Source organism: Equus asinus, unplaced genomic scaffold (genome assembly GCF_041296235.1).
Source record: "Equus asinus isolate D_3611 breed Donkey unplaced genomic scaffold, EquAss-T2T_v2 contig_4, whole genome shotgun sequence".
In the NCBI taxonomy this organism is placed as follows: domain Eukaryota; kingdom Metazoa; phylum Chordata; class Mammalia; order Perissodactyla; family Equidae; genus Equus; species Equus asinus.
In genome coordinates, this window is record NW_027225071.1 from 446,338 (window position 1) to 469,275 (window position 22,938).

The window sequence follows — 22,938 nt, forward strand, 5'->3', positions numbered from 1 at the left end:
GTGTTTATAAGGAAAAAAATTTACTGACTTTTCGTAATCTGAAAATCTTCTATTTCCGTGCAGGGAGTAACAGCCAATCCATACCCTCGTTACATCAAAGGCTGACTCACTCTGAAATTGCTTCTATCATCTTTTTACTTCCTATTCCTATGGGATGTACTTTTTGCTCTCATCATGAATGCCTTCTTGGCCTTACCTGTATCTTTCTTTGTGGCTTTATGGTAGTTCTGTGAGATGCGGATCCTAAATTAGTTGTGTTCTTGCTGGCACCCTGGACTCTCCTTGGTTCTGGACTACTGACCCCACACCACACCAAGTTATCAATTGCTATGCTCAGATGGTGGAAGAAGCCACATATCCATGCTGATCCACAGAGCAGAAATCTCTACTTTCTAACCACAAGTGAGCCCTCAATATTATGAGAAAAACACTGAATTATATGGAAATTATCTTATCCCAAACACTGGTTTTATGCTTTTCTTCATTGATTGTGGACCATTTTTTTTTATTTTAAAAGCTCATTTACTGTTTTGCTAGCTTGGGGTATTCGACAAATGGGATTCACTATCCACAGGAAAACCTTTTTTAAAAATGTTATCTACATTTCAATGTGATTTAAGTATAGTTTCCAGATGAAATTAAAGTGTCAGGAAAGAACTACCCAAACAAATGAAATATAAAACCAATCTTAGGAGCTATAATATTAATCTAGCTCCCTTTGCTCCAACTGCCTATATAACAAGCAACTTTCTGATTAATGACAATTTTACCAGGTGTATGAGGTAGAGATTACTTCAGAAAGCCGAATGAATCTTCTCATCAGTGGAAAGTAAAACAAATTAATAAAACTGATCTCAAGCAATCTTGGTTCATATGAATCTGTCCACAAGGGCTGGTCACCTTGGGAACAATGATACAAACCACATGTTTGAACCTCACAGTTGAAGGATCAGCACGTATGATAGCAACAGCACCGAGGTGAGAAGCACAAGGCCTCACTAATTAGTGGACTAGAGCTGTCTTTGGCTTGACCACAGGTGCTGCCCACAGCCCTGAAACAGGCTAGCATCTCACCTTGTTTGAGGATACTTGGGGGAAAAGGCTCAGGTCCTACGGAAGCGAGAAAGGACAGAGGAAAATGGCAAGATTTGAGGTTTCACCAGTGGAAATGGATTGTTATACTGCAACATTTTATTATCTTCTTTACAAGTTGATATATTTAATTACCTTAAGGAAGCAAAATGTGTTAGAGGAAGAACACATTTACAGTCACTCTTTTTCAAATAAAAAAATAAAGAAGCATATACAAATAAATGAAAGAAAATATACTTAAAATTAAGTTGCTCTAAGTCTTTTTAAGAATGAGGCAGAAAAATTAAAGCAAACAAAAAAAAAGAATGAGCACAAAAAAAGTACTACTTACAATTATCTTTTTATTATAAAAGATATTGACTTCACAAATCCTATCATTTTCTTTCTGGATGCCATTTTTAAGCTTTTCTATATCAAAATGAGTATTCAACCACTCTTCCAAAAACTGGGTCATTTCTTTCCTATTACTCAGTACTTGTTGAAATTCCATCTTTATGCTGTGGAAGTCACATTCCGAAAAATCTTTGAGAATTTCCTGTGTGAAAAATAAGCATTGAATCTCCTGAATCTTAGGAAAGTTTTTATCTAAATATCAGACAAATATCATAAAAAGGGGAAAATAACCTTACTGAACTTTCACTTCTAATATTTTGAAGTAAACATAATTCTAATTTATCCTCATTATATTAGAAATATAATTCTAATTTAAATAATAAAATTTTGGCAGTATAGGCTATGTAACAGAGGCACATCTACAAATTCTGCCTTTTGGCATTTTTAAAACCTGTTCGAAACAATGAATCTGTGACAGTGTCTGAAGTGCTTCTGGATGCAGCTTTTCTGTGCATACAGCAGGCCTTGCATGCATACTGGGAACTGCAGGGGCCTCACACTGCTGGGTGAGAGCAGGACACTCCATGTGGGGTTGCTACAATACAAATGTCTGTGACTCCCAGTCACAGATCTAGGAAGTTTTAGAAGGCATTTGGAAACTTATTCTGGCCTTCCAAGAAATCCTACTTGCTGATATTAAGTCTACTTTTCTATATCTGTGTAGTTCTGAAAGGAGGCTAGTCTATGACTTGGCACTCTTTACATCTGGCCAGCTGTCATCCTGCAACCTATTTTTTTTCTCCCCAAAGCCCCAGTAGTACATAGTTGTATATCCTAGTTCTAGGTCCTTCTGGTTCTTCTCTGTGGGACACTGCCACAGCATGGCCTGACGAGCAGTGCCAGGTCCACGCCTAGGATCTGAATCAGCGAACCCCAGGCTGCCAAAGCAGAGCACAGGAACCCACTTGCTACGCCACCAGGCTGGCCCCTCTGCAAGCTGTTTTTAATTTCATAAATGAAAATGACTCTAAGCACATGAAGAGGTACCTTTCTATTTGATAAAAAGACTTAAAATCTAATTAAATCCATTTTAAATAAATCATACCTCAATATGTAGATCCATTTTCTGGCTCAACTGGAGGTCCCCTAATTCTCTGGATGGTACATCATCATCTTGTTGAAGATGCTGCATTTTACTTAGCAGTTCATTTTGCTTTTCCACTTCATCAATAAAAACCATTTCAAGTTTACTGATGGATTCATGTTGTTCTTCCTTTATCTTTGTAACATGGCTTAACACATACTTGCAGGAAAACATGAAACAAATTGGGAAATGAAACTTTTATCACGTTTAGAGGAAGTTCTAAACTCTCAAGACTAAGAGGTGGGGCGGCTTGTCTTGTTTGTCTCTATCCTCTGAGGAGTGAGGAAGAAGGGAAGAACCTCTCTCTATTCCCAAGTTTCTACTCTCAGCGTCTTCGGAGAGTGACTTCCAGACCTCTAGTTTCTTATTTCTGACTTCCTTCTGGAGCTACCTCAGGGATGTCCTACAGTTACCTCAGATTCAATATGTTTACAATGTAACATGATGCCTTTCCCTATAAACCCACCTTTTTCTATTGCCTCCTTTTGGTTAATTATATCACGCAGTTTTCCCAGTGAGATTCATTTCAACATCCTCTCCTGCCTATGTCAGCTGGGTGGCCAACGTGAGTGTGCCCTGCCTCAGGACTTACCTGTCAAGTGTGGCTTAAAGGGGACAAGAATTTGAATGCCCTGGTTCTATGGACCTCATGAATAAGTTCTGGATATCTGATTGTTAGGCTTTTGAAGACTATTAGAGCCTGAGGGGCAATCTACCTAGGTAGGGAAGATACCGCTTCCTACTTCCTCAACTTCCACCATTCCTTAACAATTTACAATCTGGCCTCTTTCCTAACCACTCAACTAAAACTGCTCTGACAAAGGTCACCAGTAAGCTCTATTGTCAACAATTGAGGGGATCTCTTCATTCATGTTCTGGCTGTCTGAAGCATCTGCCACTCTTGACCACTTCATCTTTGACACACTCTCCTCCACTGACTTGACCAATGGCACTTTTGCTCAGTTCTCTCTTATCTCTCTGACTTTTCCAACCTCAAACTCATGTGTTGCTCTCTTTTCTGCTACTGCCTCTTGAGAACTGATCTTTTCCAGAGTTCTCTTTTATCTTCACTCTATTATGCTTCTGGGTGGCCTCATTCACACCTGTTGTACTATCTATCACCAAATGCTGATGGATCCCACATCTTTATCTGTGGTCCTGATTTTTCTCCTGACAAACCTCAGATTCACAACTAAAAGCCTACTTGGTTTCTCTTCCTGGATGTTCCATTATAGTTATTTCTATCTCAAAACATCTCAAATTAAACACCAGATCTCTCCTCCTGCCTCACCTGCCTTCTCCCTTTCGTTTTTTCTTTCTATCAGTTAATGGCACCACTATCCACAAACCCGGCTAAGCCCAAATCCTGGGGCTCAGTCTGAACTTCCCTCCCCTCCCTCCACTGTCAAGCACATGGACCTACTATTGTAAACTGCCAAATATTTCTTTAACTTCTTTCATCCTTTCCATCCCTATGAATCCTTCCCCCATAGTACTGTCACCCATCACATCTCTTCAGGACAATTGTAACTGCCTCTTGTCTCTTCTCTCTGCCACCAGGCTTATCATCCCCTGCAGACTCATTTCTTCTTTGTCTGTAGTGAAGTCTCTACAATGGCAACCCGATCACATTACTGCCACCACTTAAAATAACTGTCCAGTGACCCCTCCTCATCTCTAAAATGAACTCTAAGCTTTACTGCTTGAGCCCAGCTTCCAGTCCAGTCTTGTCTTCAACTTGTTCTCCAGGACATTGTCCACTACTGCACTTCTCACCTGTTCAAATGTCTGCCTCACCCACTGGACTAGGAGAGATTTAGCGGTTGCTCATCTCTGTCTCCCCAGCACCCTGACACATTGTTAAGGCCAAAGGCAGAGCTCAGGTTTTGTTGAATGAGCAGGTCCTAGATGCACTGAGGATCCTGCACATGCTATTCTCAGACCCATGCCATCTTTAATTCAGTAGCAAATGTACTAATTAGCAAATACACCAACTCCCAAAGCAGGACTTAAATATACTGGTTTGTAACTGAAATTAATGGCAATATTTACAAAGATATTACTAAAACAGGTGGTACCTTGAGTTTCTTCATGACTCTGTGGAACTCCATGGAACATCTCTGGTTGGCAGTGAGAAGTTTCTGAATCTGTCTGGTTTGTGGATGTGGAGGTGAGAGGTTTGCTTTTACTCTAATTGAAAGCTCTCTTTGGGTTTCAATTTCCCTCTCCAAGTCAAGACAGAGTCCATTTAAGCACTCATAATGACTATCCATCTCTGTGTATCTCTTCAGAAGCTCCTAAAGGCAGTGAGAATTCATTCAATTTAATAATTCATTCTACTTTAACAATAAGTAGTCCTAGCTCTGGAATTGTAACAAAATCTATGCTTTAACACTTTCTATAGGGCAGAAATAAATTGAGACTTTTGTGTATAAAAAACAAAAAGAAAATGTTATTGTCGATTTTGGATTATAGATATAATTATAATCATTGTGGAAATTTAAGAAGTTTAAACTGTAGGGGAGGAAGATATTTCCTCTACACGCTCTAAGTCCTTCTGGCTGGACAGCGAATTAAATTCACATGAGACAGAATAACAGGAGAAAATTAAACAAAGCTTTATAACATGTATACATGGGAGAGACCCAGGAAAACTGAGCAACTCACCCAAATGGCGGAAGCTCTCACCTTAAATATCATCTTCAGCTAAAGACAAAGGAGGATGTTGTGGGTAGGGGGAGTCAGTATGGGAGGTTACCAGACAAGTACAGTAAACAAGAGTAAGGTTATTATGCAGATTTAAGTCCTTGCCTTGCCGCATTGATAAGAGTTTCTAGAGGCAAGGTCATCCCCCTTCTTCCTGGTACAGAGAGGGAGACATCTTTACAGATGGAGATTTCCCTTACAAATGGAAATGTCTCTTACAAAGGGTAACTTCTACTTTTCAGAGTTTCTCTCATGTCTGCAGTTTTTGAAAGTAACCAGCCCAAAATAATCTTCATGCCAAAGAGATATATCTTGGGGTGGCCAATTCTAATCCTCTATAAAACAGCTATAACAAAGAAAACCAGAAACAACCATTGTTATCATTTTGATACATTTTCTTTTAGTCTTCTAAACATCCATGATTTGAATGAACATTTACAAAGTTGGAAGAGAAATTTGCATGAATTCAATCTAGTATGTATTGTAGCTCAAGGCTGAATGCTAGCTTCTGTTGACAATAGGTGGTGTGAGTGAGCAGATAAAACTGATGAGGATCAAGGATGCCTCAGGGAGAAAAGCCCAAGGCTTCCTGGCCTACATACCAATCTATATCATCCTCACAGAAGCATGGGACATCCTGACCTCATTCAATCTGATTCTTACCCAAAGTTATAAGACCACCTGATAACCAGACTCCACCTGCACTGATACTTTTTTTACCTAATTTTTCCTTTGTCTTGTAAAGAAGCAACTCACATACTTATGCCTTATAAATTTAGCCCTACCCTCAACCCATGTTTGCAGCTCTTCACTGCCCATAGGTCCTGTCCCCATGCTACTCCATGCTACTTCCTGAATAAAAGAGCACTACTGCCAGACCTTGAGAGTCCAAGAAATGTTTCTTTCGACTCCTCAGCTCACTGAGCCAGCATCAAAATGAGTGACAACAAATCACATGACCTACGTTCTATTATCTGCCTAGAATCTGAGATTTCTCACCTTTTATCAGAGTTAGAGTTCAGGTTCTAGCCCTGTCACTTCCTGACTGGGGAAATCCTTGAGCCATTCTCCCAACTACAAAATGAAGACTACAATAATTTCCACAAAGTTTTCTAGGGAATTAAGTAAAATGTTAGATAATATCTATATATAACCTATAAAATACATATAGACACTATAAATTAAGGAAATAAAATTATATTTGTAGAAATGCTTCTATACCCAAGTTTTAAACTTAGACTTGGTTTCAAATCCTAATTTTACCAATTTACCAGCTGTGTGACCTTGGGCAATGACTAAACTTCCTCCTGGGCCTCAATTTCTTTGTTTATAAATGGAACAATAAACTCTGTCTCATGAGTTAAAGCACCCAGTCTAGTGCCTTGTGTATGGCAGACACCCATTAGGCCCAGGCCCAGCAGCTCAACTTTCTAGAGACCAGACAGGTGACAAGCTGGTCAGGGCACAGGTGGAAGAACACTTTACATTCAATCGGGTATTAACATATTTAGTTCAGGGTGCTAAACAATAGAGTAAGGGGCTTCTGACAATAATGAGCTCTCCTTTTAATAATTTAAGGAAAACCTAGATAGATGTTCATTAATCTGGGATGTTGGAGAGGGGATTCTTGCCTTTGGTCTTAGGAGGAATCACCTTATGGTTGGAGCAGCACTGTCTAGTCATTCATTTGTACTTTTAATAAATACATATTGGAGGCTGACTTCTGTCAGGACTGTGCTAAGTGATGCAGCCATAAACAACACACAGAAGTCTTTAGGGATCTTGTGTTCTAATAGGGGTGACAGTAAATCCTGTTGGCTTTACCCTCACTACATGTTCAGAATCCACACACTTCTCACTGCTTCCACTACTACCTCTCTGGGCCAAGCCATCACCATCTTCGCATGATTACTGAAATTAGTCTTTCAAATAGTCTTCCTGCTATCACTTAATTTTCAACACAACAATCAGAGCTATCCCTTTAAAATGTAAGTCAGACCATGTCTCTCTCATGGTCAAAACTCTCCAGTGGATCCACATCTCGTTCAGAGTAAAACCCAAAGTCTTTTAAAAGCCCCACAGCCTGCTTCCTCCTGTTAACTCTGACCTTGTTTCTCATTAGCTTTCCCCCTTGTTGATGTTGCTGGAGCCCACTAGGCAGCTTCTGCTTCAGGAGCTCTGTCCTTGCTGTTCTCCCTGCCTGTTCTGCTCTCCACCAGATACCTGTATGTCTCAACCATTGACTCCTTTCAGGTATCTGCTGAAATACCACCTTTCCAGTGAAGCCTCAAAATCATAAACCCTACTGTTTTTTTTCAAAGATTGGCACCTGAGCTAACATCTGTTGCCAATCTTTTTTCTTCTTCTCCCCAAAGCCTCCCCAGTACATAATTGTATATTCTAGTTGTGAGTGCCTCTGGTTGTGCTATGTGGGATGCTGCCTCAGCGTGGCCTGACAAGCGGTGCCATGTCTGTGCCCAGGATCTGAACTGGGGAAACCCTGGGCTGCCGAAGCGGGAGCAGAAACTTAACCACTTGGCCCCAGGGCCGGCCCCAAACCCCACTGTTTTGTTTGTGTATGTATGCATGTATGCACACACATATCTGTACTAGATTATGAAGTTTAGAAGAATACTGAGCATTATCTATTCATTCCATAGAGGTGCCTGTGACTCCTCAGGCCTTTGGAAGGGCCCCAATATTTATTTGTAATTTGAACAGGGGCACTTACTTTTATCCTAAAGCACTTTTCTCTCAGGCTTTTTGTAAGGTGCTGTTTTCCATCACATAGCAACATTTTTTCATATTTTAATACCTCTTTGATGTTCTGTTGGTCCTGCTTGGATGGAAAGAAATAAACAAGGCTTCAGCTATAACTCCATTCATATATAATGTCTAATCATTTACTTTTTCAATTACACATTGTACATTATTTCAATAATGGAATCAAATATTATACTTGTAACACAAAAAAATGTAAAAAATGGTCAGAAAATGAATAATAGTATCATGAAGTCTTTTAGTGAGTAACCTCAACTCATTGGGGAAAAAAGTGGGAGAACCACATATTTTTTGGAGACAGAATCTGTTCCTGTAACCTTCATAGCTGCAAATTAGGTTTTAGATTTATCTCTGGTTCCTACTCTTCCAGATCTCTGCATCAGAATAATTATTGCCAACTAAACATGCTAGCACGACTGTCTGTACTGTCCATGGTGCTCCAAGCTCCATTCATATATTCTTCCCAGCACCTTGGACCAGAAAATTCATACCCTGCCTACATTTTGTATTTCTGACTACAAGTACAAAACAAAACATTTTCTCCCATTTGTTTATCTTATTTACTGCAGTACCCAGAAGACTAATGGTTCAATGAATATTTGTTGAATGAATTAAATCTCTTTATAAATTTAGTTAGGGTCCACATAAATATGATTCCCAAGTGTCTGATGTTTCTATTGAGATTGCAAATGATACTGTTTTCCACTTTATTCTTTCTTCACTATTGAAATATGAGAATGAAAAAGATTTTTATAGATTTCATAAACTTTCTTATTGATCTGAAGTTTACATTACTTTTTAGAGGATTCAGTTCAATTTCTTTTCCAATATCCATTTATGATAAAAACTCTCAATAAAATGGGTATAGAGGGAAAGTACCTCAACATTACAAAGGCCATATATGACCAACCCACCGCCAACATCACACACAATGGTCAAAAAGTGAAAGCCATTCCTCTGAGAACAGGAACAAGACAAGGGTGCCCACTCTTGCCACTCTTCTTCAACATAGTACTGGGAATTTTAGCCAAACAAGTAAGGCAAGAAAAAGAAATAATAGGTATCCAAAAAGGAAAGGAAGAATTAAAACTGTCACTATTTGTGGTTGACATGATTCTATATACAGAAAACTGTAAAGAATCCAACAAAAAACTATTAGAAATAATCAATGAATACAGTAAAGCTGCAGAGTACAAAATCAACATTCAAAAATCATTTGCGTTTCACTCCATAACGGGGGCCTGCAGTTTGCCAGTTGGGATCCTGGGCGTGGACCTACACACCGCTCATCAGGCCATGCTGTGGTGGCATCCCAAATAGAAGAACTAGAACTATTTACAACTAGGATATACAACTATGTACTGGGGCTTTGGGGAGAAAATAAAAGAGGAAGATTGGCAAAATACGTTATCTCAAGGCCAGTCTTCCTCACACACACAAAATCAGTTGCATTCCTATACACTAGTAATGGACCACCAGAAAGAGAAGTCAAGACTATAATCCCATTTACAACTGCAACAAAAAAGAATAAAATACTTGGAATAAATTTAACCAAGGAGGTGAATGCCATATACTCCAAAAACTATGACATTAATGAAATAACTCAAAGAAGACAAAGAAATGGAAAGATATTCCATTCCCACGCATTGGAAGAATAAACACAGTTAAAATGTCCATATTACCTAAATCAATCTACAGATTGATCTACAGATCAACCTACAGACTTAATGCAAACCCGAATGGAATACCAATGACATTCTTCATGAAAAGAGAAAAAAGAATCTTAAAATTTATATGGAAAAACAAATGACACTGAATAGCCAAAGCAATTCTGAGGGGGGAAAAAAGAAACAATATTTGGATGTATCATGCTCCCTGAACTCAAAATATACTACAAAGCTGTAGTAGTCAAAACAGCATGGTACTGGCATAAAAAACCCGGATATACAGATCAATGGAACAGAATTGAAAGCCCAGAAGTAAAACCACACATCAAGGGACAGCTAATCTTCAACAAAGAAGGCAAGAACACACAATGAAGAAAGGAAAATCTCTTCAATTAATAGTGTTGGGAAAATTGGACAGCCACATGCAAAAGAATGAATGTAGACCATTGTCTCACATGATACACAAAAATTAACTCTAAATTGATTAAAGACTTGAACGTAAGACCTGAAACCATAAAACTCTTAGAAGAAGATATAGGCAGTACAGATTTGATGTAGGTCTTAGTAGTATCTTTCTGAATACCATGTCTCTACAGGCAAGGGAATCAAAAGACAAAATAAAGAAATGGGATTACATCAGACTAAAGAGCTTCTGCAATGCAAAGGAAACCATCAGCAAAACGAAAAGACAACCTACCAATGGGAAGAAAACATTTGCAAATCATACATCTGACAAGGCGTTACTTTCCAAAATATATAAAGAGCTCATACAACTCATTAACAAGAAAAAAGAATAATCCAATAAAAAAATGGGCAGAGGATACGAACAGACATTTTTCAAAGACGATATCCAGATGGCCAACAGGCACACGAAAAGATGTTCGACATCACTAATCATCAGGGAAATGCAAATCAAAACGACAATGAGATATCACCTCAGACCAGTCAAATGGCTATAATTACCAAGACAAAAAATAACAAACGTTGGAGAGGATGTGGAGTAAAGGGAATGCTCATAAACTGGTGGTGGGAATGCAAACCGGTGTGACCACTATGGAAAACAGTATGCAAATTTCTCAAAAACTTAAAAACGGAAATACTGTATGATCCAGCCATTCTGCTACTGGGTATTTATCAAAAGAACATGAAATCACTAATTCAAAAAGATATATGCACCCGTATGCTCACCACAGCATTATTCACAATAGGCAAGATGTGGAAGCAACCTAGGTGCCCATCAAGAGACAAATGGATAAGAAGGTGTTGTATATATATACAATGGAATACTAATCACCCATAAAAACAGACAAACTCCTCCCATGTGAGACAACATGGATGGATCTTGAGCAAAATAAGTCAGACAGAGAAAGAAATACTGTATGATTTCACTCCTATGTGGAATATAAGCAAACACATAAATGAGAATAGATTAGTGGTTACCAGAGGAAAAAGGGATGAGGGAGGATGAAATGGTAAAGCCACATATGTATGGTGATGGATAAAAACTGAATTATTGGTGATGAACACAATGCAGTCTAAAGAGAAACCGAAATATAATGATAGACACTTGAAATGTATACAAGGTTGAAAGCCAATATGATCCAATAAAATAATTATATATATATATAAATACATATACATATACATATATATATATTTAAATACAGACACTGACCACTAAAAATAGGCACATATAGAAAAAGCAAGTTAAAATGGAATTTTAAATAAATATTATTAACCCCAAAGAAGAAAAAAAGAGAAAGGGGAACAAAAGCCAAACGGAAAAAAAGAAAACATATAGTAAAATGGATGACCTAAATCTAACTGTCAATAATTATATTAAATGTAAAAGGATAAAATTCTCCAATTGAAACTTAGAGTTTGTCATAACAGATAGAAAAACAGCATTTAAAAAGAAACTAAAGAATATCTTAAATACTCAAATTCTTTGTTAAATTCTATCATATGTAGTTTCATTATTTTGAAAAATATTTTGAATGGCTGCATAGCACTCTAACTTATGGTATAATAGAATTAATCATGTTTAGATGATTATGATTTTATACATTAAGTTGGACAACATATCTAAGGTCTTTTCTGCTCTTGCTCTCTGTTAATTTAAGACATGATTTTACTCTCTCTTATGGCCACTAGCAATCCGACTTAGTACTTCTGTGGTTCATGAGTTAGAGGATACTAATGTAGGATGATCCAGAATTATATCAAAGTCATTAAAATTCATCGCATCCTAGTCAGCAATAAAATAGTCATATTTATCATTCAGGAATCCCTTACCAAGGACCATGATCCATATATTTTCAAGTCTTAAATCATATTGCTATTCAATTCCAAAAACCTCACAGAGCATTGGATCTCAGCCTCCAGAGATCGTTCATTGCTGGGCTTTATCACGTGTATCTAGAAAACTCACGTCTGTGAGAATGTCAGAGTCTTTCCCTGCTTGGCCAAATGGGATCTCCATCTCTCATGCAACTACAGTCCTGACACGGGAAGCTCAAATCATTTCTTGACAGGACTTAATTTCTTCATTCCTCCATTATAGCTCTTAATATTACTAAGTTGAACATATAGGAGAGAATAATCTGGTCAGTGAATACATAAACACTGGCTAGAAGAGACTCGGCCACATAAGGAGGACTAGGTTATTTGGAACCATTGTTCAGTTCACTGGAATGGGAGGAACTGGGAAGCACATAATAACATGGGGTTCTTTTGGGTAGGAAGCTTCAGAACAATTAATGAAAACATTTACGTCCCACTATTTCAATGAGAAGGAAACACTAACTTACACATACCATGGTTGTGCACCTGCCAAAACGGATCAGTCCTCCTTGGGATTCCTCTACTGGGAAAGAACAAAGAGAATCCAGAGCTGGGAAAGGAAAAAGAGACCATGAGAGCAAGCATAATTTAGGGTTACCATGAGAGGAAGTAACATTTGGCTCCTCCATTCCATTTTGCATAATACCTCTAACTGTACAAACATAACAATATGAAAAAATTAGAAGGACTGTAGATAAACCCAAACTCTTCCCCTAATGCCCAGGAAACCCAAACACTTCAGCAGACAGTTTTCTGGACAGACCTCCACTTTGGGGAAGCTGCTCTGCACCTGAGACTAGGCTGCTCAGCCCAGCCCTGAACAGGTCCTCCTCCCTCCATTCACACCTTCCAGGACTGAAAAGGAGCCACGCCATCCAGGCACACCTAACCTCATGGCCTTGGGGTCAGGTGAGGTTGAAGAGGTTAGAAAAGACATAGAACTGGTCAGGAAATATTCAGTATTCCAATTCCAGAAAAACTGACTGTGATTAAACACATTACAACATATCCACGTAATAAACGTGAAGTCAGGAAAAATATCGTGAACATGGAAAGCATTCCGGAAACACTGTCAGTAGAAAAATCAGGTTATAAAACTATAGGTACAATATGATACCATTTGAAGAACATATGTGTATCTCAATATCAAACGACTGAAAAATCATCAGACTTCAATAGACAGAAAAAATCTAGAAAGTTTTACATTTACATGTTGACAGTGCTTATCTTTTGCCCCTGATGGGGGATTTTGTTTGTTGAGTATATCTTAACTTGCTGATTGAATGTTCATTTGTTAAAATATCTATGCATGTGAAGATTTGTTGTGTGTTAAGTGGAAGCTGTTTTCCAAAATGTGGAAAGTTCATTCTTCTAAACAGAGTTTAGTTGGTCTTGGGGAAATGTACTAAATTTGGGTTGTTTTATTAAATGGTTTTTGTTTCCTTCAGTTACCAGTGACACAATCTCCTCTCAGGTTTCTAGGCATGCTCATTGCTGGATTACTGTCTAGACAGATGGCTGAAGTCCCTGAGTATAGCTAATATGTATTGTTGCTGGTCTCGGGGCTACATCCTTTTGCAAGTTCTCTTCATGGAACCCGTTCCCATCCTGTTAGCCACGTCCTCCAGAAAGCTGCTCAATTATCTTATCCCATCAGTCTCACTCAGCAACCATCATCATCAGAATAAAAAATGTAAAGTAGGAGTTACCATGTGACCCAGCACTTCTGCCCTTAGGTATATACTGAAGAGAATGGAAATATGCATTCACACAAAAACTAGTACACAAATGTTCACATTTGTCACAGCCAAAAAGTGGAAGCAATACAAATGTCCATCAACAGATGGATGAAGAAAATGCCATTTATGGATATAAGGGAATATTACGCAGCCAGAAAAATAAGGCTATTTTGATACCGACTCCTCATGGATGACCTTGAGGACACTGCACTAAGTAAAATGAGCTAGTCACGAAAGTATAAATTTTGCACGATTGCTCTACTATGAGGGTCCTAGAGAAGTCAAATTCATAGACACAGAAAGGAGAACAGTGGTTGCCAGGACTGGGAGGAGAGGGGAATGGGGAGTTAGTGTTTAATGGGACAGAGTTTCAGTCGAAGATGAAAAAGTCCTGGAAGTGGGTGGTGCTGATGGTTGTACAACAGTGTGAATGTACTTACTGTCACAGAACTGTACACTGAAAAGTGGTTAAAATAGCAAATGTAATGCCGTGTATACTTTCCAAAATAAAGTAAAAGAATGATGTGCTTATCTACCACATGGACGAACTTTGAAAACCTCAGGCTAAGTGAAAGGAGCTAGACATAAAAGGACACATACTGCATGATTCCATGTAGACTGAATTTCAAGACTCAGCAAATCCATGGAGACAGACGACGTGTTAGTGGTTTCCAGAGTATGGGAGGACGAGGGATAGGAAGTGACAGCTGACAAGGACAGGGTTTCTTACTAAGGTGATCAAATATTTTGGAATTAGATAGTGGTACTGATTTGTACAACCTTGTGAATATAGTAAAAAGTTTTCTTTTGAGTACACTTTTACAAGGTGAATTTGGGGCTGGCCCAGTGGCGTAGTGGTCAAGTTCAGCACATTTTGCTTTGGTGGCCCGGGTTCACAGGTTTGGGTCCCAGGCATGGACCTACACCACTCATCATGCCATGCTGTGGTGGCACCCCACATACACAACAGAGGAAGACGGGCACAGATGTTAGCTCGGGGCCACTCTTCCTCAAGCAAAAAGAGGAAGATTAGCCACAGGTGTTAGCACAGGGCCAAACTACCTCACCAAAAAAAAAAAGGGGGGGGAATTTTATGATCATGTATATATCTCAACTGAAAAAGTAAGGTAAAAATTTACAACATAAATTCCTTACCATCATGGTGCTCTCATAGGTCATCATAGTTTGATCGCAACCCGACAGTGGTGGCTGCAGTCAGAATGACATCACTGCCTTATCAAACACCAAGTCACATTATCTGAATCTCCCTAGTGGCCTTCAATGCATCTATTCCTATTCAGGGTTTACTTTACCTACCAGAAGGAACATAAGAGTATCAACAGTGTCATTTGAGTCTTTTTATCACCCCAAATACTAAGATGGCATGGTCTGGCATATGATAAGCATTTACTAAAAATCTGATTATTTTACCCCAAATTCTAGTTCTAGACATTTCTTAAGAAAATATTGAGATAAAGAAATGCATGTACGAGTATCTTCAATACAGAGTTTTTGACAGCCAAAAACTAGAAACACAAAAATCTAACAGGGAACAGGTTAATTAATTTGGTTCTGCTGTGTGATGGCATGTACAGGATTATTAATCAGGATGATACTGGTCCCAGTGTAAAGTACACACTCATAACCGGGGAATGGTATCCAGTTGAAACTTAAGACATAGATTCTGTTCTCAGATTTTCTAAATGTAACTGCTCTTAGAGTTCATGACATTTTAGTGTCTTGGGTTTTTCATCAGTAAAGGCAAGAGTACGAAGATCACTTACTTAGCATGAATATGTTGGAGAAATATGATCTACATTAAAACTTAGTAATATGTTGTAATCCCATATAAATATAAATATGTTAGCTATTTTTATTGAAGAACATTGCATGTCCCCTAATTGGGTATTATAAAAGAAACGATTCTCCTTCCTAGAGTAAAATTGTGCTTATCAGCCCTGCTCTGATAATGCTCACAAAAATAATGGGCAAAATTAGATCTTTTGCTTGAGAATGCATTTTTAATTCATACATCAAGAGTTTCTAGAAAAGAGGAGGAGGAAATTTCCCTCCCGCCGAAATGCAGCAGAAACAAAGAGACATTTGTGAATCACAACCTGCGCAAAGAAGCTGATGTGATCAAGCGTCTCATAAAGTGAGAACATCAGTAAGACTCTCAGTGCCCTGAAGCAGCAACAAAAGGCATGTGGGTAAATAAAACGATTCCTTATTTTCTTGTATTTCAATCAGTATTTGGAAATCTTTTTGGGAAGACAACTAAAAATCAGATATTATTGCAAAGTTTTGTTAAATTTTTCTTATATCAATAATTTAAAATCAGTGAATTTATGAAAGAAAGAAACAACTATCCTCAATGTTGATTTTTGCATGAAAACAATTCTTTCCCCTCCCCAAGGTTCTTCTTTGGGGGATGGCAGGACTGAGGAGGAAGTCACCAGGCACCAGGCTGTTCTTGGGGCACAGAATGACTCTCTTACACGACACTCTCCAGGTCCACACCCGCCCTGCTCATACACATAAACAGATGGAAAAGACGACAGAGCCTGGACTACGGGTATAGGTTTACAGCACGTTCCTGGGGTCCGAGCTCTGGGAACCCCGAGGCTCTGAGACAGTAGCTGCCCCTCAGAGCTCCCAAGTAGAGAACTCCCCAGGCTTTCCCAAACTAACCTCGGTGCCCCCTGGCTGGAAATCTTCCTTTAGGGCTCAATGTCCTACTTCCCTCTTGCAGCCAAGTGGCTGTGAGGAGAGAAGAGGAGGAAGCGCCAGGCAGCCCAGAGCCACCAGACAGTGACGCCACAGAGCCACAGCCATCACACCTGCACAGGTAAAGGACATGCAACCAAATCCCCGTCACCCCAGCACAGCCACGCACCTGTCACAGCCTCGCAGCCACACCCACGGCACGGAGGCGCATCCCACCACTCACTCGCGTCTCTCACACACACCCCGCCACACGCTGCCCGTCTGTCCCCACAGACACACACCGTCCTCTGCCGTTCATGCCCGAGAGTCCCCTGAGGACTGGCGTCCTTACTACGGGCCTCCACCCTGTGAGCGCTTCTGCCGCCACCCCACCTGGTTCACGTCGGGCTCCGAATTGACTCGCTTCACAGGATTCCCGCATCCTGTGCTAACACATCCACAAATGAGCTCAACTCACCTTGCAAAGTGGGAGAAGCGCGCGAAAACGGAATGGAAGCCAAAGATCTGGCGTGACCGCTGCCCTCTGGGAAGTGTCGCTCCAACCTGAACCTCTCTGGGCGCGGCGGCTCGTCAGACAGGCCGCCGAAGCGCGGAAGTCCCGGTGGAACTGCAGCGGCGAGAACCGCCCGGAGCCCGGCCCCGGAGCGCGCGATGCGAGGGCACGTGCACGGGCAAACGCCGCTGCGCCCAGGAGGCCGAGCAGGGCAGCCCGGCGCTGGTTCTGAGCCTCTGGCCTGTGCACGCAGAGTCGCACTGGAGTGTCGGGGGGCGGCCCCTGGGGCGCGAGCGCAAGGCGGGTGTGAGCTCTGAGGGCGGGGCCCCGGGCGAGTCCCCTCAGGCGGCTGCAGCCTGGCGAAAGCATATGCGGAACCTAACTCCTGATACCGCCGGGGGCGGGCTGGTTTATTCAGAAAGCCTGTTAGCTGCGTTTAAACGGTGTGTAGGAGTGAAGTAACACATGTTTACTTAATTCTCTAGGCTAAGCTATAATAATAAAAATGGAATGAATATTTAATTGTAAAGGTGCTGTGGTGAATATTTTGTATATACTTTGCAATATTGATTTAGGGACAGATTTTCCAAGCATACCCAAAGAGAGGAATCTTAGTAAAATTCTAAGAGTTCACTGGATAATTATTGTAATCATCCTAATCACTTGAATGCAAATCAATTAATAAAAGTAAATCCTAGACAAAGATTTGATAGATTTATTTTAACAAATATAATGAGACTGCATTACAGCCCGCTGAATTAGAATCTCTGGAAAGCTTTTGTTTATGTCTGTGGAGGATTTTGACACAGCCAATGCATGGACTAAGATTTGAGAGTCAGTGCCTAATAACAAGTATAATAATGCAAATAATAACTAATGTATACTTAATCCATGCCATGAGCCATGCACCAGGCCAAGCACTTCAGATTATCTCCTTTAACATTCATAACAACCCAATGGTGTAGGTACTGTTACTATTCCTGTTTTATATGTGAGGGAATGGACGTTTAGAGGGGTCAAGTTACCTGCTTAAGGTCACATGGTAGGACTTGAGCTCATGAAACAGACAAACAGCTTTTCAGCCTCTAGCTGTAACCATCAATTATATACAGAGGGCCAAGGAACATGTTAAATGGCACCATGGGGATTCAATCAGAAAACTCCAGAATGTGGGAAATTCCATGACATAAATGACTTGGGTTTTTTTTGACAATCAAAATGGATGAAACAGAGAGGGAAGAGAGACTTGTAGATCAGCACTGTCCTATAACACTTTGTGCAATCGTGGAAATGTTCCGTATCTGCACTATCCATGCGACTATTTGGCACTTGAAATGTGGCTGTTGCAATGGAGGAACTGAATTTTTAATTTTATTTAATTTGAATTAATTTGTGTTTAAATTTAAATGGATACATGTGGCTAGTAGCTGCCATGTTGAACAGTGCAGTTATAGATCAGACTAAAGAGACAGGTCAGTCAAATGCTATGTGTAGACCTTATTTAAATCCTGAGTCAAACAAAATAATTCTAAAAAGATTTTATGAGACAACTGGGAAATGGCCACTGACTAGGTATGTGTTAAAATTTTTAAGTAGCATAATGGCTTTATAGTTAGGCTTTTAAAAAAGAGACTTTACCTTTTAGAGATACACACTAAAATATGTAAGCATGGGGATGATATGACATCTGGAACTTGCTGTATAAGATTCCTTTGGGGGCAAGAGAGAGTACTGGTTGGAGTATAGATGAACATCACTGACCGTGAATGGATGATTGTTGAAGCTGGGTGATGGGCACATGAGGGTACAACTGTCTTCTCTCAACCTTAGAATAGGTTTGAAATTTTCAACAATTAAAAATGTAAAAAGATATTTGCGTAGTGCTTTTCCATGTATTATCTCATTTAATCATCAGAACTTAGGAAGCAACTGGAACGACTGTTTACAGATGGAGAATCCGAGGCTCAGAGAGATTAGGTAACGTGCCTGAGGTCACACAGCTAGTTGAAGGCCTAGACTCAAATCCAAGCAATCTACCTCCAAATGTTGTGATTCCATCTCCTCATACTCTGTGTGACAACCTGTGTCATTGTCACGGGTTGCTTAACGGTGAATGAAGCAGGAAGGGTGAGGGAAACAGAGTAAACACCATGGCTCTCATTCAGAATGATGGCTCTGCAGCACGTGCTCCTCTAATTAGGAAGAGATGACCGTCAGCCACCAGCTGCATGAGCTGATTAGTGAGCACAGAGAGAGAATGCTGCTGAACAGGATTAATTTGTAAGTTCCAGCTGTGAAAGAGGCTTTATTAACCTTTTTCTATATACCACCAATGATGATAATAAAAGCCATTTAAGACATTAAGTCCATTGATTGCAATTGCTCTTCTCAGGACTCAAAGGTTATATTATGCTCCTTTTCCTTCAAAATATAGTCAATATGTGCTGAGGAAAATTTTCTCAGGGTAGTATCTGAAACAAAAGACAAGTAACTTGTATTTGATCTTGTTAATGCATCTATTCTCAAATTAAATGATTTTGGTCTTTAATTTCTTATACCTTCCTCAAAGGCCTTGGTTCCTATCGGCATATGATGACACGTTAACGTTTCCTACATAAAAGATTTCACAGCAGAGGCACAGCTCGGCCAATGCTTTTAGGCAATATTTTCACTCCTTGACAATTATGATACAGTGAAGTATCTTTCTTAAGCTAATAAATTAACCACTTAGTATCTGTGGGAACTACAAACAAGAGAGATGAATATACTAATTATTACCCTTCGTATCCGGACCTTTGTCTAGGCTTCACTGCTTACTGGTTGTAGCCTATGATAGTAGTCACTCAGCACTTGAGTGAAGAGTCACATGTAGCTTCATCTCTAAAAATATTTGCAAATATTTGCCTGGATCTGTTGGAATGTAATAAAAGGGACAAAAAAATAATGGCCTAATAATGACAGGATGCAGGAAAAAGGGTTATGAATTGAATCTTGAAGCAATTAAACTGTGTCCCGTAGAATTTTATTCCTGGGCTGAGAGTAACGGCCTTGAAGCACTGAGCCTTCTTGCTCAGAACAACTGCCTGCTTCCCAAGCAGCTGCTCTGAATCCAACATCTCCATCATCTCAAGCAGCCGTCACTCCCTCCTCAGGTCTGAGCTGACCCATCTCACCTGAGAGCTGGAGTTGCAGGAAGGCACGAGGCAGGAATTGGAGTCAGAAGGCAAATGGCAAGCGCAGATTTATGGAATGGTGAGTTCCAATAATTAAGTAACCAAAATGTCATACAGAAATGAGATGTGCCACACAAATTGTAACCATGAGTGCCTTAGAGTTTGCTGAGGACAGAATAGGATTACGAAGACTTTACCCTAATGGTCTAAGAAGGCTTTGAAAACTACGGATGTCTTTCCACGTGCTTTGAGTCAAGACTTGTTTTCTTCACGTTCTTATTAAAAAATCCACCTCTAGCCAAAAGGGTTTAAAGACATTACCGCCTTCTAAAGATCATGAAAATTGAAAATCAAAATGACTTTGCTTATGTAGGATCCAAACTTTTCTGAAGTATTTGAGTTCTCTTCAAAGGAAATTTCACACATAATTTGGAGGAATGCACGTGTTGAGGTAAAGATTCTTTTAGGGACATTTAGATGGTGAAAGAAAGTAAGCCCTACCCTCACCCCCACAGATAGTGCAATAAACCATTATTAGATCTTATACTGTTATTAAATAATATGTTTTACAAAAAAGATTGAACACATAAAATAAGAACATACCTCTGATTGTTCCAGAAGTAAAAATATCATCATTTTGTGTCAAAAAGCTCTTCCTGATTGACCACACCTGCTATGTTCCTTGTTCACTGTGTAGTTTATTGCTTATTTCTACAGGCCGGCTCTGCAGATGTCACGTCTGGTTATGCGACAGGTTTGGAGTTTTAGTTTATTTTTGGCTGGGATGGCGTGACAAAGTTTAATGTCTTGCATAAGCTTAACATTTCAAAAATTTTTAGCCTGAACTTTGTTACATCTAGGACTTTCCTGAAACTTTGACCTGATAATGAGGAGAAAGTGAACATTATTCAAAAGATGTAGGACAAGGAAGATAGGGAGAAAGGAGCATCAGTACTGAACCCTCCAGATCAATCTTCGCCCTCGACCTGATACAGTTATCAATGCTGCATTAGACAACCCGGCTCTGGGCAGTGAGCAGAAGCCTTTCAACGAAGACGTCTGGCTACTACATACAGTGTTTAGCATGGTTTCCCAATTGAAGGTTTCTGAATTTAATTTAACCTCACCGTTAGCCTCCCTTAATATCTGGCAGGCAAAGTGTTGCACAGTCTGGATAGAATCCTGCTGCAGGATTACCAGATTTCTGGACTATTAGTACTATTCTCTTTTAATGTCATCGTTGTGAAACAAAATGAACAACCTGAAAACTATATTTGCAAGTTAAGCTGCAGTAACCATTTACTGCCAAAACTAAACGTGACCAAAAACCTCTAAACATGACAAAACACACGCACACCACCCTACACCACACACACACACACACACACACACACACACACACACACACGGGCCAGGAGCCATAAGGCAATAGTTTGATAAATTATACTACTATCAAAATCATACAACTCCCAAACACAGAGGATACACACAAGAGACAGAAAGGATGTGGGTAAGAGGAATCCTCACTTAGTACTAGGGAAAAGTATGAACTCTAGGAGACAACCACGCTGAAGAACACTTTACAATAGCCAGTAAGGAGGGTGCAGGACTCACAAACCAACAGCCTCCCTTGTAGACAGACACACTAGGGAAATCCTTGGACACGTGCACAAGGAGATATGTCAATGCAGCATTGTTTTTACTAAAGGAAAAAGGAATAATCTAAATGTTTATTAATTTTAAAATAGAAAAATATATTCATAAAAGGGACTACTATTCGGTAGTTAAAAGGAATAATCTCAATCTATATGCATCCACATGGATAAATTTTGAAGTCATAGTGAATAACCATGCTGAATTGCAGAATGATATGCACAGTCTGGTGCAATTTATAGAAACTTTATAATTTTAAAAAATTATATATATACATTTTTTAAAGAAACAGATCTGTGAAAAAGTATAAAACCATGGGAGTGTATTGTTTAAGGTGTTGTCAAAATCACAGGTGACTCCCTTGTTTAGGCCAAGCCCAATTTGGGTTCTTTTAAAAATAAGCAATGAGGTAGAAGTTTCAGAATATCCAAAGACTAGAGAGTATTCAGAAGTTTCTTTTACCGTCCTTTAATTCTTTCTGCAAAAACGTTCAGACATGAGCACATTGGTTCCATCAGCCTCCTCAGGAAATGTCTTCATTTTTCATGTGCCCGAGCAGATAGGAACGCCCCAGGCCCCCTGCCTGCAACCTTTCATAGAGGCAGACGTTAGAGCTTTGACCCCAGCTAAAATCTGCTCCAAAGTGGGCAGAAAGAGGTATTATGGCCTTTTTCAAATGAACCTCTCCTAGGGTCAAAATAAATTATTGTATAATATATAATATATCCAATCGCAACTCAACGACCTCCTTTGAGGCAAGTTTGACGGGCAGATTCTTCTCTGTTCTTTATTAGCAACATCAGTCAGAAGGTGGCACAGTTTGTGAACAGCTTCTCACGGGAACTTTGCGAGCCTCACTGTTGCAACGATGTGAACCTGGTCTCTCTTGGAAAGATGCTTGCAGATCCCGGGAAGGCTTACTTGAGAACAACTGTCCACAGACAATTCATTATTGCTGTCTTTTTTTCTTCTAAAAGACACAGGAAAATATTTAAACCTTTGGTGCATGTGAGGGGGTTTTCAGGTGTACAAAGGGTCTCCACAAGTGATGCACGTCACCTTCGAGGTGGTGGTCACCTGTGGGGAG

The 22,938-nt window shown here is 39.7% G+C and overlaps 1 protein-coding gene across 2 annotated transcripts in view; it reads right to left on the minus strand.

The window, feature by feature from the left end:
- LOC139043864 (centromere-associated protein E-like) overlaps positions 1-22,938 on the minus strand; it is a 73,709-nt gene that overhangs the window by 17,227 nt on the left and 33,544 nt on the right. Inside the window, exons 2-7 of one of the 2 annotated variants that reach the window (XM_070503619.1) lie at positions 16,990-22,928; positions 12,540-12,616; positions 8,007-8,111; positions 4,648-4,866; positions 2,531-2,728; positions 1,424-1,627 (exon numbers count right to left, since the gene is read on the minus strand). In XM_070503619.1, coding sequence (XP_070359720.1) covers positions 1,424-1,627; positions 2,531-2,728; positions 4,648-4,866; positions 8,007-8,111; positions 12,540-12,542 — 729 coding nt within the window. In that variant the 5' untranslated portion in view covers positions 12,543-12,616; positions 16,990-22,928. Of the gene's footprint in view, positions 1-1,423; positions 1,628-2,530; positions 2,729-4,647; positions 4,867-8,006; positions 8,115-12,539; positions 16,810-16,989; positions 22,929-22,938 lie in introns of those variants that run through there. The other variant, XM_070503618.1, reaches the window with a different exon arrangement.